The 16,012-nt window shown below is 50.0% G+C and overlaps 2 protein-coding genes and 1 non-coding gene across 3 annotated transcripts in view; 2 read left to right on the forward strand and 1 right to left on the reverse strand.

The window, feature by feature from the left end:
* Positions 1–1,022: 1,022 nt before the first annotated feature.
* On the forward strand, positions 1,023–11,467 carry TLDC2 (TBC/LysM-associated domain containing 2). The gene is made up of 7 exons (XM_068987839.1): positions 1,023–1,080; positions 3,219–3,296; positions 5,037–5,198; positions 6,334–6,486; positions 6,640–6,735; positions 10,404–10,477; positions 11,332–11,467. Exons 2-7 carry the CDS (start codon positions 3,264–3,266, stop codon positions 11,465–11,467), a joined length of 654 nt encoding a protein of 217 aa, XP_068843940.1. The 5' UTR covers positions 1,023–1,080; positions 3,219–3,263.
* Positions 4,446–4,517, forward strand: TRNAE-UUC (transfer RNA glutamic acid (anticodon UUC)). The gene has a single exon. It is a non-coding gene; the product is annotated as a tRNA-Glu (tRNA).
* Positions 11,468–12,184: 717 nt separating the features above from the next.
* The window catches only part of SAMHD1 (SAM and HD domain containing deoxynucleoside triphosphate triphosphohydrolase 1), a 56,992-nt gene continuing 53,164 nt past the window's right edge, over positions 12,185–16,012 (reverse strand). Inside the window, exon 16 of the mRNA XM_068987213.1 lies at positions 12,185–14,600. Within this exon, the coding sequence (XP_068843314.1) occupies positions 14,484–14,600 (117 nt within the window). The 3' untranslated portion in view covers positions 12,185–14,483. The remainder of the gene's footprint in view (positions 14,601–16,012) is intronic.

The following is a 16,012-nucleotide window of genomic DNA, read 5'->3' on the forward strand; positions in this document are numbered from 1 at the left end:
TCCTTTCCACCAAGGCCAGCAGGAAGGGGTTTTTACAGCTGCCCCTCCCCCCGCTCCCATCCCACATTTCCTGGATCCTGCAGAAAAGGGGCTACTTCCAGAACTGACCCTGTTCACCTGGAGGTCTGCGTGAAACAGTTGTAGCTCTGTATCCTGGTCCCCCAGCGGGCAGCTGGCCCGTCCAAGGGTGTGAGCCACCCAAGGAGTGGGCTCACCCATCCCAAACAGGCTGGGGGACCCTTGCTGGGCATATTTTTTCCTGACTTCTTGTCCTGCGTGGAGGTCACTTGGTCTGGGACTGGCTGAAACCCCTTCCAACTTTGAGGTTCTGTGTTTCAACAGCAGCATTCACTGAAGTCCCACTATGAGCCTGGGACAGAGAACTACCTGAACCGAGAGCATGCCTACTGTGTGCCAGATACTGGGCTTCCTGTCCTTCCATGTCATGACAGGCCAGTAAGAATCACCTCCCCCACGTGAGAGAAGGGAAACAGGACCAGAGCAGGGTGGCCTCTCCTCACCCACCGAGCCCCAGGTTTCCCCGGAAGCACAGGGAGGTGGATGTGGCCCCACGGCTCGACCCTTTCCTGTAACATTTGCGCCCCTTAAGGGAAGTGCCTTCCATGATGGGCTTCAGGCACCACGTGGCGCTCAGTAGCTGTGGGTGAGAGGCTCCAGGAAGAGCCCAGGAGTTCAGTAAATCCCACCTCTTTGGGCTGGTAGGGGCAGAGCAGGGACCCGAGGTGAGAAGCTCTTGTTTGTGGGATTTGAGTTTCTGATGGATTATAATCACAGCCAGGTCCTTCCAGCTGAAACCGGAGCAGGCTCGGGGCCAGGGCATGCCACCCTCTGGGCAGGTATAAGAGCCAGGAGAGGAGGGCTGGAGCCTGGCTGGGGCAGAAGTGACAGCTGTCTGCCAGAGAACCAGGGTACAGGGCTAAAACTGCTTCGTACAGACCTCCAGGTGGGCAGGGTTGGTTCCGGAAGTGGCCCCTTCTCTGTGGGATCCCAGAGATGTACTAGGGAAGCCATCAGGCTGGACAAGCTGGAAGAGGTCACCAGAGGTCGAGACTTGGCAAAGTGAGTACATTCCTGCCCTTCCATGCCCCACTGAGCTACCTACCCCTGCAAGTGACCAAGTGACTGTCCCCAAGGTGCTTGGGTGGAGACTGAGTGGCCACTTGTCAGTGATTTGAGCCCTGAATCTCCCAAAGAGGCAGTGTCGGGGGATGGTCTTAAGCACGGCCACTTATCTAGCACCCATGGTGGCTCAGACGGTAGAGAACCTGCCTGCAATGCAGGAGACCCAGGTTTGATCCCTGGGCTGGGAAGATCCCCTGGAGAAGGAAATGGCAACCCACTCCAGGATTCTTGCCCAGAGAATCCCATGGACAGAGGAGCCTGGCGGGCTACAGTCCATGGGGTCGCAGAGAGTCAGACATGACTGAGCGACTAACACTTTCACTTTTTCACCAAACACCAGGCACTGTGTGTCATCTCACTGAACTCAGAACAGGAGGATGGAGACCTGGTTCAGCCTCCTAGTTCTTCAGGCATTGTTCAGTCGCTCAGTCGTGTCAGCTCTCTGCAGCCCCATGGACTGCAGCATGCCTGTCCTTCCCTATCTCTCGGAGTTTGCTCAAACTCATGTCCATTGTGTCCGTGATACCATCCAACCATCTCATCCTCTGTCGCCCCCTTCTCCTGCCCTCTATCTTTCCCAGCATCAGGGTCTTTTCCAATGAGTCGTCCCTTCAGGCATTACCTTCATTTATTTTCACAACAGCCCTATCAGGTAAACAGGTATTAGTATTTTACAGACAAGGAGACAGAACAGAGATGTTAAGTAACTTGCCCAAGGTCACACAGGATTTAGAGTCCCTGACTCCAGAGTCTGTGCTCTTTTTACTGTGTTATATTATCCTGTGGCTGTGGTTAGCTCCTTCTTCAACTTTCTGAGTGGCAGTTTCTTTATCTGTAATTTAAGGACGTAAAACATGATGATCAGAAAGATATTACCTTGAGATTCCTGAAAGATATCCAGACGTTGGTCAGCCTTAAGCTCTGGGAAGCCTCGTTGGAAACAGTTGGAAAAGCATGTGTGAACACCCTTTGATCCATTATTCAACGTTTGAAATTTATCATAAAAAATATAATCAGATTTATGAACAAGAAAGTTTATTATAATTTTGCTTATAATCACAGAAAATTATAAGCAAACAGAATGTCAAACATTTGAGAAATGATGTACGTCCTGTGATGAAAAAATATGCAGCCATTAAAAATTACATGTTCGTGGGATTTTCGTGGTGGTCTAGTGGCTAAGACCCCACACTCCCTACACAGGGCAGGGGTGGCCCATGTTCAATCCCTGGTCAGGGAACTAGAGCCCACATGAAATAAACAAAAAAAGATCCTGTGTGCTGAAACTAAGACCCAGCACAGCCAAATTAAATAACTACATTAAAAAACAATCACATGTTCAAAGGGTACTGAATGTAATTGGAAACTTTTCTTTTGTTAAGCTTGACAAAACACCTTATAAAGCAACACACTGTATGATCTATTTATAAATGTAAAAGATGAAAAAATAAACCTGTAGGGGCTGAGAGTTTATTTCTAAGAGGTAGAATTATGAATATTTTTGTAGTTTTCTTTTTTCTTTTATAAATTTCTCAAATTTTCTATAGTAAATATGTATTGCTCTTTTAATTAGAAAAATGACTATTAAAAAAAAATCTGTTCTTTTGATCTAGCTTGGCCCTTTTCAAGCTTCTGTTATAATAGCTTTGAGAGAAAACCGAATTGCATGCTGTCAGTCTTGTGAGGGCCTCTGAGACAATCTGGTTCCACATGTCATATGTGGGGAAACTGAGGCCCAGGGGTATATAGCACTTATGCAAGGTCATACAGGGAAGTAAAGGCCCCAGACACCCCGTCTGGAGCTCAGGCAGCCACCCAAAGGTTACAGTCTATGGGCCCGAATTACAGCTAGAATTTATGGCTAACCTGCATTAGTTGCTAACTGCAACTATGGCCCTGAATGCCAAGGATAGCTGACCTCACAGACTCAGGGACAAGCTAGCCTGGGAATGACAGGTGAGTGGCAGGTGAGAGAGAGCAAAGGGCAGCTGGGTGGGTGTGGAGCCAGCCAGGTGTGCCCCAGGCCCCTCCCTCTCGGCTCCAGGTCTCACCCAGCGCTGCCTCCTCCCTGGCAGGGCTGAAGGCTCACTTACTGCCCCTGGCTGGGCTCGGACAGAAGAATGAGAAGTCTCCGCTGGCGTTACACTCGGCTGGTAAGAGGCCCAGCTGGGGCGGGGGTCGGTCAGGAAAGGCAGGGGAGGTGAGATCTCTGGCTGCGTGGGGCCTGGGCCAGGGTGCATACAGCTGGGTGACCCCCTTCCGAGGCCCTCCGCAGATGGCCCAGGGCTCAGAGCAAGGACTCAGGAACCTGGGGCCTTAGCGCCCAGCCTTGTGGTTCCAGGACCCTCAAGGAGCACAGACTACTGTCTCCATTCCTTCCTCCCTGGAATGGATGCCAGATGGAGCTCTGTCCAGAAGCCTGTCCAGTTAGGACTCTCTCCATAGGCCTGAACCTGGGGAATAGGAAAGCAATGTCCTGTCCAGCTCTTCTCCCCAAGGAGATCTCTCCTGATGAAAAGCCCCAAAGTCCTTGTGTGCAGGCATCATGTGCATGTGCGTACACACACACACACACACACACACACACACACACGTTCTGGTACAGAGTGGCAGCTCAGTGATTAAATGAATGAATGAATGAACACACCAACATACATGCCCACTGACACATATAACACAACCCCAGCTCACACCCACAAACACACTGAAAGGTAACATACAAAGTTGCATTCAACACCTTCTCACACTGATTTGCCTACACAACTCTATTTTAAGCCAACACATCACACACCTTCACACAAATGTGCATTTTTTCATTGGGGCATTTTTTGTTTATTTTTATTTTTGGCTGTGCTGGGTCTTTGTCGCTGCACAGGCGCTTCTCCGGTTGTGGCAAGCAGAGGCTCCTTTCTGGTTGTGCTGCGCAGGCTTCTCATTGCGGTGGCTTCTCTTGTTGCGGAGCATGGGCTCTAGGGCACACAGGCTCCGGCAGTTGCAGCTCACGGGCTCAGCAGCTGTGGCTCCCGGGCTCTAAAGCACAGACTAAGTAGTCTTGGCGCACAGGCTTAGCTGCTCCTCGGCATGCGGGATCTTCCTGGGCCGGGGATCAGACTCGTGTCTCCTGCATTGGCAGGTGGATTCTTATCCCCTGAGCTGCCAGGGAAGCCCTAAATGAGCATTTTATATGAACCTGTGCACTGTCTCACCCATGAGAAACACGTGTTGTTTCACCAGCTCAGAAGGCCTTCTTTCTTCCTTTGAGATAATAACATGGGGGTAATAAAAAGCCTACTCTGGAGAGTTCTCTGGTGGTCCAGTGGTTAGGACTCCACGCTTTCACTGTGGAGGCCCAGGTTCAATCCCTGGTTGGGGAACTGAGATCCTGCAAGACTTGTGGCAGAGCCAAAAAAACAAAAAAGAAGCACATTCTTCTTAGGATTCTTGGGAAAATTCAGAGATTATGCTCACCAAGCATTTCACTTGGGCCTAGTCAAGTGTGTCCTGTTTACTGTATATTCAGCCACTATTGTATTATTATTGTTATTTCATGTACAAATGCACAGTTTGGGAGCTGCCACCTGCCCTTCTCTCCTGCCTCCAAAGCTTAGAACACAATCCCTGGCATCCACTCTGGATCCAGAGCAACCAGGCAAGACAAACCTCGGGGGCCCAAGGCCACATCCAGTGGGTGTAGCTGGAAGGGGCCAGGGAGGGAGCTGGCTGGCGGGAAGGACAGGGTCTGGCCTATCGTGGACAATTCACAGCCTCCTCCGGCTGGACTGGCAGGGGCCCGGGCAGGGGTGATGAGGTGGCCAAGGCTCTCAGGCTCTGGATGTGTGGAAGCTCGTGTCTCCTTGTCTCTCGACTCACCAAGCCTGTGTGTGTCTTTACAGCCCAGCCAGGTGGAAGATGCTCTTTCTGGGGAGGAGGACAAGGAAGAGGAAGAGGAAAAGGAGGAGGAGACAACCCCAGCCCCAACTCCGGTTCCCGAACGACCCGTGGTGCCCCAGCTGGCAGGAGCCAGCCAGGTTCTGGGAGCCTCGGAAATGAGTCAGGTTCGGGCACAGTCCATGGTACAAAGACTTCAGTCCTGCCCCACCCCAGCCAGGCCCAGGGACGCCTGGGGTCCCTCCTGCTCTGTCCTCTGCTCACTATGTCACCTTGGGCAACTCACTTCTCTTCGCTGGGCTTTTCTGATAAAATGAGTCAGTAATCCTAGCACCACCTTCTTCACGTCACCAGGAGGTTAAGGATATGGTGAACTAATCAGACTCTTTAAGTGGAACCAGTCCTTGGGAACTGAGGCCAAAGCTGGGGTGGGAATGGGAAGATGAGATGGGGAGTTAGGAGGAGGCAGTCAGTATCTCTAGTTTTTGGGTGGGTGCTAGGGGCCATGATGGGCCTGACCTGAGTTCAAATCCTGGCTCTGCCACTTCCTCCCCATGTGGGCTTCAGGCAAGTTGCTTCATCTCCCCGAGCCTCAGCGTCCTCATCTGTAAGATGGGAATAGTGATCCCTTTCTCTGAGGCCTCCTGCTCATTGGTGTTTCCACGGTGCCCCCGGAAACAAGAAAGTACTCCATAACCTGTAAAGCTTTGCCAACAAAGGTCCGTCTAGTCAAAGCCACGGTTTTTCCAGTGGTCATGTGTGGATGTGAGAGGTGGACTGTAAAGAAAGCTGAGCGCCGAAGAATTGATGCTTTTGAATTGTGGTCTTGAAGAAGACTCTTGAGAGTCCTTTGGACTGCAAGGAGATCCAACCAGTCCATCCTAAAGGAAATCAGTCCTGACTATTCATTGGAAGGACTGATGCTGAAGCTGAAGCTTCAAAACTTTGGCCACCTGATGCAAAGAGCCAACTCACTGGAAAAAACCCTGATGCTGGGCAAGATTGAAGGCAGGAGAAGGGGACAACAGAGGACGAGATGGTTGGATGGTATCACCGACTCTATGGACATGAGTTTGAAGGAACTCTGGGAGTTGGTGATGGACAGGGAGGCCTGACGTGCTGCAGTCCATGGGGTCACAAAGAGTTGGAGACAACTGAGCAACTGAACTGAACTGAACCTGTAAAGCACAGGCTTGGGTGAGGGGTGGCTGTTTAACCTTAGTCCTCCTGGGACCCCAAGGATATGGAGCACCGATGGTGGGAGGACTGGGAGCCCTTGCTCACCCTCTGCTCTGTCCCCAGCTCAGTCTCCACCTGCCCCCAAGAGTCACTGGATACTCCTGGAGCCTGGCCTTCTGCACGTCAAGGGACGGCTTCAGTCTGCAGAGCCTGTACAGGCAGATGGAGGGCCACAGTGGGCCGGTGCTGCTGGTGCTGAGAGACCAGGACGGGCAGGTGAGCCGCGCTGGGGCGCTTCGGGGAGAACTGCCACTAAGGGCTGATGGTTCCCCCGGGGCCTCTCCGACCCCCAGCTCTGCCCCAGACTCCCCAGCCTGGAAGGGATCTCCAGCTCCCTGCCGGCTGCAAGCTACAGACTCTTCCTTCCAGATGTTTGGGGCCTTCTCCTCCTCGGCCCTTCGACTCAGCAAAGGCTTCTATGGTACTGGCGAGACCTTCCTCTTCTCCTTCTCTCCACAGCTGAAGGTGATGCTCTTTTTTTTTAATCAATAATTTTTATTTATTTATGACAGCACTGGGTCTTCATTGCTATGTGCAGGCTTTCTCTAGTGGTGGCTAGCAGGGGACTCTCCGGTCGCGGTGCCTAGGTTTCTCATTGTGGTGGCTTCTCTTGTTTTGGAGCACAGGCTCTAGGGCGGGCAGGCTCAGTAGTTGTGGCTCATGGGCTTAGCTGCCCAGTGGCAGGGGGGATCTTAGTTCCCCGACTAGGGATAGAACTCATGTCTGCTGTACTGCGGGGAGGATTCTTAACCACCAGACCACCAGGAAGTCCCAGGGCTGGTTCCTTTGTTGTGCTTTCCTCTAGCAACATTCAGCTCGTCAGGTTCAAGCACAGACAGCGTGGATGGGAGGGTCCAACCACGACTGGGGTTTTGCCAAGTGGATCTCCTGACTTTCTCCCAGAAAGTTGGCTCCTCCTGACATCTTTCCTGGCAAAGTGAATGGCACCTCTGTCTTTACTGCCATTGAGACCAAAGATTTTGGAGCCCTTCTTCGCTTCTCTCACACCCTACATCTGATGGCTGTCAGCGAATCCTGATGGCTCCTCCTTCTCTTTCTATCTCTACCCAGAATCTACCGCTTCTCACAATGTCCTTTGCTGTCACCCTGGTTCAAGCCACCATCATTACTTGCCTGTGTCCCTGCTATAGCCTCCTAATGCTTCCACCTTCAGTCATCACAGTACCTGGAGTGAGCCTTTTAAAAGCTAAGTCAAGGACTTCCCTGGTGGCCCAGTGGCTAAGACTCTGAGCTCCCACTGCAGGGGGCCCAGGTTCAATCCTTGGTCAGGGAACTAGATCCCACATGCTGCAACTGAAGATCCTATGTGATACAACTAAGACTTGGCACAGCCACAGCCAAATAAATGTTTAAAATAAATTAAATCAGAACATATCACTCCTTGGCTCCAAGCTACCAACGGCTTCTTTTCTCCCTCAGAGAAAAGCCAAAGTATTTTTTCAGAATATGTTTTTATTTATTTATTTAGCCGCATCAGGTCTTACTTGCGACACGTGTGATCTTTCACTGTGGTGCACAGGCTTCTCTGTAGTTGCGACACAGGCTCAGGAGTTGTGGCAGTTGCTCCGAGGCATGTGGGATCTTAGCTCCCCGACCAGGGACTGAACTCACATCCCCTACAGCGGCAGTCAGATTGTTAACCTCTGGACCACCAGACAAATCCCCAGTCTTAAAAATAAACCTACGAGTCTCTACGTCTTCTGGACTCTCTCTGACGTCATTTCTTGCTACATTCCCTCTCCCTACACTGACCTCGGAGGTGGTTCTTAAACAAGCAAGACTGTTCCTACCTCAGGGCCTTTAAACATGCTGTTCTCCCTAAGGTTCCCTCCACGGGATGTCCGTGTGAGTCAGTTCTCATTTCCTTCAGGACTCTGCTCAGATGTCACCCTCTCAGCAGGACCCTCCCTGCTGTTTACATTTATAGCACTCCAGCCGCTGGAAACTCTTATTGCCCTTCTCTACTTCTTTCTCCTAAGCATTTGTCACAGCTAACACACTATTTATTTTACTTATTTACCTGCCTCCTGCCACTAGAGTGGGAGTCCTAGGAGGCAGGAATTTTTGTCTGTTACATCACTGGTCTATCCAGTACCTGAAACAGTGCCTTTTGCTAAATGTAAAAACAAAACAACAAAAAAACCAAACTCTTGAATGGAATGATTTTTTTCTTTTTTTAGGCAATTGCTATAGTCTTCCCAGGCTATTATTATGAAATCTCATCTTTTCAAAAAACTGGTTAATTTTTGCCTGTCTTTGGTCTTCTGGCATCTGCATTCTTCATGAATTCCCACCAGTTCCTTGACCCTTATTCCAAGAAGCATCATCTTAATTTTTTTCTGTAGCAATGTTTATCTTCCTCCTTCAAGTCTGAAGGTCATGTTCCTTGAGGAAAGTATAGGAGGAGTTGAATAGTTCTGTCTTTTTGTGGTCACTTGTTCATATTATCTCTTCTGAGCCCAGGGCTTATCTTCGACTAGTCTTGTTTTCTTGCTAAAAACCCTTTGGTTGCTCAGAGCATTTTTTTGCAACTAATCACAGGCAATCATAGGCTATACTTTTGCAGCCCTTTAAAAACCTTTTTATCAGCTAAACTGACTTAAAAACAACTGTGCTCTATTTCTTTTGGCTGCGCTCGGTCCACGCTGCTGCACTCAGGCTTCCCCAGCTGCAGCGAGCGGGGCCTGCCCTCTAGATGCGCTTGAGCTGCCGTGCTCGGGTTCTCACTGCAGGGATCTCTCTTGCTGCTGAGCACAGGCTCTAGTGGAGGCTTCAGTAGTTGTGGTGTGTGGGCTTGATTGCTCTGTGGCACGCGAGATCTTGCTGTACCAGGGATTGAATGTTTCCCCTGTGTTGGCAGGTGGATCCTTAACTGTTGGACCACCAGGGAAGTCCTAAATTGACTCATGAATAATTTGTTCCCTTAACATCTACACCATGTCTCAGGAATACTGCCAGCATCGGGACAGCCTTCATGGAACTTACATGTTAGCAGGGCAGATTGTCACTGAACAGGGCCAGGAAGCAAGGGCTACTTTAAATTTCTCTGGGATGACATTTCGTCTGAAAGCTAAGAAGTGAGCCTTCTGAGGATCTGGGGGAAGAGCATTCTGGGCAGAGGGGTCAGCAAGATCCTGGAGCAGCAATAGCTTCAGGTGTGCCAGGACAGAAGGGCCAGGGTAGATGAAGTGCAGGCGGTAAAGGGGGGACAGAGGTTGGAGAGAAAATCAGGGCAGAGCACGCTGGGCTTTTGGCTGTTGTTAGATGCTGGATTTTATTCCCATTGTCAGGGCCATTGGAGAGCTTTAGCAGAGGAGGGCTAATATCCAATTTGATTTTTAAAAATAATTATTTTTTGCCTTGCTCACTCTTTGTCGCTGCACGCAGGCTTTCTCTGCTTGCAGTGAGCAGGGGCTACTCGCTAGTTGGGGTGCACAGGCTTCTCTTGTTGGGAAACAATGGCTCCAGGTGCTTAGCTGCCCACAGCAAGTGGGATTTTCCCGGATCAGGGATTGAACCCATGTCCCCTGCACTGGCAGGTGGATTCTATACCACTGAACCACCAGGGGAATCCCTGATTTAATTTTGAATAGCTCACTGAGAGAGCACACATGGGCTTCTGGGCAGGAGACAGAGGAAGCAGAGACCCATTAGGAGGCTGTGATTCGGGAAGGAGTGATGCAGGGACAGAATTGGTGGTAGTCAGGGTGTCTCTCTGGGGTGGGGCTCGAAACACTTGTTGGGTGTGAAATAGCACCGAAGGTGTGCAGGCTTAGTGTTAACAATTAATGAAACAATTAATGGTAGAATCAGGGCCTGGCTCCCGATGAGGACTTTTCCCCTCCTCTCTCCAGCTTCGGAAGCAGGAAGCCTCAGAGGGTTCTGGTCTATTCCTAGAACAGAAGGGCTTTGGGGCTGTGGGAATTCAGACAGGAGGGCAAGAGGAGGTGAACTCCAGGGAGACAGAGAAACTGCAAGAGTTAGGAGCCTAGAGTAGTTCCCGTGCCTTAGTAGGGGCGTGGAGGTTGTTTCCTTCACCACACTGCCACCCAGTGGTCCAGAGTAAAACTGCATGAGCAGGACTCTGCCAATAACGGGGTTTCTTATCACAGGTCTTCAAGTGGACAGGAAGCAACTCTTTCTTTGTGAAAGGCGACTTGGATTCTCTGATGATGGGCTGTGGCAGGTGCGTGTCCTAGTCTTCCCTAGTCTTGAGTCTTGAGGTGGTCTGTACTCTGGTCCTTTCCCCTCTCTGGAAATGCTGAGTTAGGCTACCCCAGACAAAATGAGGGAGGCTGCTGGTTAACCTTCAAGAATCTCCTCTCAATAGGTATTGTGGCGCTTCCTGCCCCCCCAGCCAACCCCCTAAACTCTGCTCTAAGTCGATACTGAGAGGAGAGGATGGCATGAAGTATCCCCCAAAGTGTTTAGTTGGTGACAGCATGTGTGTGTGTGTGTGTGTGTGTTGGGGGTGGGAAGTGAAGTGTGTTTCACAAGGTCAGTCTTGTCTCTGGTGTGACCTGCATATTCAGGCAGTCAGCCTTATCCTGAGGGCACAGATGACAGCACTGCTTGATTAGTTTCGCTCTCCCAGCTGTCTGAATAGCCTCCACAGAGATGGACTGACACAGACCCCACCAGCTGCTGCCAATCTGCAGTAATCCACTTCCCAGCTCCAGCCTAGGTTTGCTGTCAAGAGGGGACTAGAATGGACGCCCTGGTCTGACGTGTTCTGGGCTTGAAGTCCAAGCTTATGAGAGTCCGTCCTTTGGTTAAGGCATTGCCATCTTAATGTTCTGAAGGTTCTAAAACTGGTCTGTGGTGACGGTTGCTCCATTGTATATGTTTATCAAAATCATTGAACTGTTAAAAAAAAAAGCTTGAAACCCCATGGAGGACAATGTGTGAGTCCTTAACAATTTGGGACAAACTGGTTTCAGAGATGAGACTAAGGCAGAGCAGTCATGGTGTGGCCAAGGGCTGCTGGGGCAGGTCTGAAGGGTGCTGGAGGGAGCTGTGCCAAGACTCTCCTCTCTTTAGTGGCCACTTTGGGCTGTGGTTGGATGGAGACTTGTACCGTGGGGGGAGCCACCCCTGTGCGACCTTCAACAATGAGGTGCTGGCCCGGCAGGAGCAGTTCTGCATCAACGAGCTGGAGGCCTGGGTCCTGAGCTGATGCCACGGCGGACAGCTTCCTGAGCCAACAGGTGTTCAGACCCGCCCCTGGATGCCGATGAGGCTGCGCTCACCCAGGGCAGCCCGTTCCATCCGAAACACAGATGGAGAAGTGTCCGGTGTGGACTGTGACTGAGAGCAGCCTCTTGGCGCCTGAGGACCAAGACAGCTGTGGAGACAGGCCACATTCTACTGGAGAGGGGATGTGAGGGAGTAAAAGACAGTTATACCTCACCCGAGCACCACAAAATTCCTCAGGAAAATGATCCTTTTAGAGAGTACATAGTTAATATGTGTTTATTGTAGAAAAACCAGAAGATGTAAAAAAATTAAAACTGCCTACAATTCAACCACCCCACTAACATTTTCATGTATATCCTTCCAGACAGTTTTCCAAGGAGGTGTATGGTATTCTTACAAAATGGGATTCTTCTCTATATGCTTTGGACATTATTTTAATTTAAAGAATATTGTCAAACCACAGACACCTAACTCAACCAGTGAAATTAATAAAGATTCCAAAACAGCATTCTTCTTTTCCCAGAAAACTGACCAGTCTGCTACCACTATGCTGGGTACTTGAAGATCTCTTATTTAATTCCACAAGAAAAATATGAAAGTAGCAGATGAGCTATATGCACATTTGGGTAAAGAAGCTGAAATTCTGTAGATGGGAATTCAGGGAGATTAAAAAAGGAAGGATATTTTTTCTGGCAAAAGAGGACTTAGAAAAACTAAAAAAAAAAAAGAAAAAAAATCCATAACCCATGCTAGAGCCTGCCTCCTGACAGAACAAGGTTCTTTATCAGGTCATTACCTGCCATTATTGAATGAGGAAAACGAAGTAACATAGGGCCTGTTAAAACCATCCCCTCTGGAAGACCCAACACAGTATTGAGGTATAAAGAAACATCTGGGCACATTCCTAGACCAAACACAGTTCTTTTGCACAAAAGGGTCAAAATTGGGCACACGAGTGTGAAAGTCACTGAGGAAGACACCACTGATTTCAAGACAGAGATACATTCATGAAGCTTTATTGCAGCTGTTTCCCTCACCAGGATGAAGCGACCAGGCACTTGAACCTGCAGTCTTACTTACATTCTCAAAGTTACTGACAAAGCTCAGTAACTCTAGATACCAAGCTGTTAAAGGCTCCCTTTTTATACCAATAGTGAAGATGCTTCTTAAGAAAAATTTAACCTTGTCAATGGCACGTGGTTCCCATAATTAAAACAGTTGCAAAGAGCATAAAGTGCAGCTGCCAAAAAGTAACAAAAGACGCAAACAAAACAGATTCAAGTTGTTGCTCAGAGAGCACAGTGATACACTCTGAGATGACAAAGTTCCAGAGTAAAACAATGATGTAAATGGAGGTGTGGCAAAAATCAGACAATCTTTGCAGAGAAACATTACATTCTTGACCTTGGGCCTGGACACATGAAGTCTGAGGTGGCGGATTCTCCCCACTGGACGTTTTGGAAGCACCGTGGCCAAAACAGACATGACCTCGTACCATGACCACTTTCTTTGGGCTTCTAGGAGCCCACTGTATCCACATCCCCATCACACGGCATTGTGGTGGGAGCGGAGCACGGTTTTAACTACTCTAGGAATTAGGGTCAACTTGATTATCTACTGGGGGTGGGAGAGGGGTGACAGAGCAGAACAGCAGACGTTCCAAACGCTTGTCACCCTAGTGTCAACAGAGGAGCACCTGGTTACACAGTGGACGGTGGCAGCACCCCCAAGATGCTGGGGGTGATCTGCCCTGCGGTCTGAGCTCCTCCCCGCTCACTCTTGCTCTGACCCAGAGCCAAGGCTGGCTCCCCACGCCCAGGCTGCCAGGGAGGCTTCTGTAAGGGTATGGTGAAGTACAGGATGTCAGGGCTCACGACTGCACTCCCCATGGCCCTGCCTCTGGCAGCCGCTGGATTTAGCTCTAACTCCAGACTCTGTTTAGCTCAGGAGCACTGCTCAACCACAGTGGTGGCTACTCCACTGCTGGAGGTAGAGACACAAATGGGAACCTGGAATTCACTGGGTAAATCACTTTGTCTCAGCATAGGCAGCCAGTCTTTGCCTTGAAACTCATCAAATGCACTGAACTGGCAAAAATGAAGCCCCAGCTTGAGCACCCCTGAGGGTGGTTCCTCCGATGGCCTCCCATCAGCACCCAAGCGAGTGGCAGAGGTCGGGGGAGGGGAGCTGCTTTCTCCAGGCTGGGCAGTGGTGGAACCCTCAGGGAGGGGGCAGTGAGCACTCAGGAGAGAAAGAAACCCACAAGGGCTGGAGCCACAGCTGACCCAGAGGACAGCCTGGTTTAGGGAGTCCCTCTGCTACTGGAGCTAGGGGGTCTCCTATAAGACAGTTTTATGCCCCATTTCAGAGGAGGCCAGCACCCTCAGATCTTTTCAACAAATCAATCAGGCCTCTCATTGAAGAGCTTGAGCCCCTTCGTGGCCCTCCTATACTGTTGACCCCAACCTGGCAGTTTATGGGGGGCTAAAACGGTGAGGGGAGGTGCCTTTCACTAATGTTGCAATCACTCAAGGAAAGCTAGCCTCAAATTCAGGGTGATGGGCACCTCCTCAGAGGGCCGGGATTTCACATACTGGTTTTAACCACAGCTGTTCATGACAACCCTAACCGCAAATTCCAGTGTGCACCTTTGTCTTATTTCCAAATTTTTTAAAAAAAATCTTATGTCATAAGAGTTCAAAGTACTTTAAAAAGCTGTTAATTCTAAGAAAATAGACTGCTAAAGAAGAAAGTCTTTGATTAATATTAAAAAGAGGCAAGGCAGCATTTTCCATAGCTCATGTTAATAAGGTCTGCCTAATACCTGTTCCTCTGGATAAAAATGACTTAGTATGTGCGTACATTCAAGATATAAAAAGCACTAGCTGTCGCTCCATTTGTAGACCTCTATGATCAAATTCCCTAAATTAATTGTGCTGGGGGAGGAGGGAAAGGGGATGGGGAGGGGCTTTTCGTAAACAATTGAGTGCAGACATTCACATTGAGTCACTTGGGAAAAGCTGGGCTTTGGCTTTTTTGGCCTCTTCCTGGGTGCCAGCTGTATTCCACTCCAATTTCCGAGGTGTTATAAGCGGGGCTACAACGTCACCATCCTGTCAAAGACAGAGTAACTAGGAATAGAGAAAAAAGCCAGTTCTCGTGGTTTTGAGCGAATGTCTCAGGCACACATATCCTCGTCCTACAGACAGCCTGCTTCTGGACAGACTTATTCTTGGGAAACCCCGGATGGTGTACATGCTTAATTAGAGGCACACGGTCCTGGGAAGGGAAGAGCTTTCAGAGCAAAAGCCACCACGCCAGTTCTTTTCACAGATGGCTAGAAGCAGCACGTGGCCCGGCTCGGCGACCCCTTCCCTTCATGCAGCTTCCGGGGACGCACTTGTGTCAGGAGCTGCTCTTGTGTCCTGGTTTCCCAGGGAAAGATGGAATGTGCTGGACCCTTGCTGGACCCTCTTTCTTAGTCTCCTCTGTAACAAAGGGCCCAGGTCTACAGGATGGCAAAAAGGGGGAAAGATAGTGTGTGCCTGTGGAACTTGACCTTTGCTCCATAATCAAAGCTGTCACTTTGGCCTCAGCCTCCTAGATTCCACCCAAAACGAGGGCTGGTGTCAAAGTGAGACGACACTATGACTGGAAATCAGGGAGTGTAAGAAGCTAGGCCCTCCAACGCCTGACTCTATCCTGAACTGGTTTTGAACCCGTGGCTGGATACTCTAGGCTACATGAGGGTATAGGACTGTCAGAGGCTTTACTGCACGAGGAAGAGAAGGCTCGTGGAAAACACTGTGGGCCTCACATGCCTACCTGCTCTCAGATCTGCTCTCCGCCTCCCTCTGCCCTGCTCTGCATAACAGGAGCTGCTCTTGTGAACCACATCTCCCAGCTCCCCTGCCTACTGGCCTCTAGTCAGGTTGGGCTAGTGGGAGGCACTGGTGGGAGACTGGAAGAGGGGTGGGCAGAGAAGTCAAGGTGCCTCTCCTATGAGCCCTCTGGTCGGGTACAGTGGCCGTGACTCTGCTGTAAACACTGACTTGAATGTGTCACTTTCCTGCTTAAAACACCCATTGCTCCGGGGCTCCTGGCTTATAGGACTATGCACAGAGTCCAGATCTCACCCCTAAATGCACCTCGTTTTCTGTCACCTTCCAGTCCCCCACCCCCTTTATCCAGCTGACTCCTCATCCATCCTTCAGGTCTCAGCTTCCAAGCCCTTTTTAAAAAAATTAATTAACTTTTGGTTGCGCTGGGTCTTCGTTGCTGCACACGGGCTTTCTCTAGTTGTGGCGGGTGGGGTCCACTCTCCAGCTGCAGTGGACGGGCTTCTCATTGTGGTGGCTTCTCTAGTTGTGGAGTGTGGGCTCTAGTAATTGGGGTGCACAGGCTTACTTGCCCCATGGTACGTGAGATCCTCCCAGGCCAGGGACTGAACCCGTGTCCCCTGCATTGGCAGGTGGATTCTTAACCACAGGATCACCAGGGAAGTCTTTCCAAGTCCTTCTTTAAA

The sequence above is a fragment of the Capricornis sumatraensis genome, chromosome 15 (genome assembly GCF_032405125.1).
Source record: "Capricornis sumatraensis isolate serow.1 chromosome 15, serow.2, whole genome shotgun sequence".
In the NCBI taxonomy this organism is placed as follows: Eukaryota; Metazoa; Chordata; class Mammalia; order Artiodactyla; family Bovidae; genus Capricornis; species Capricornis sumatraensis.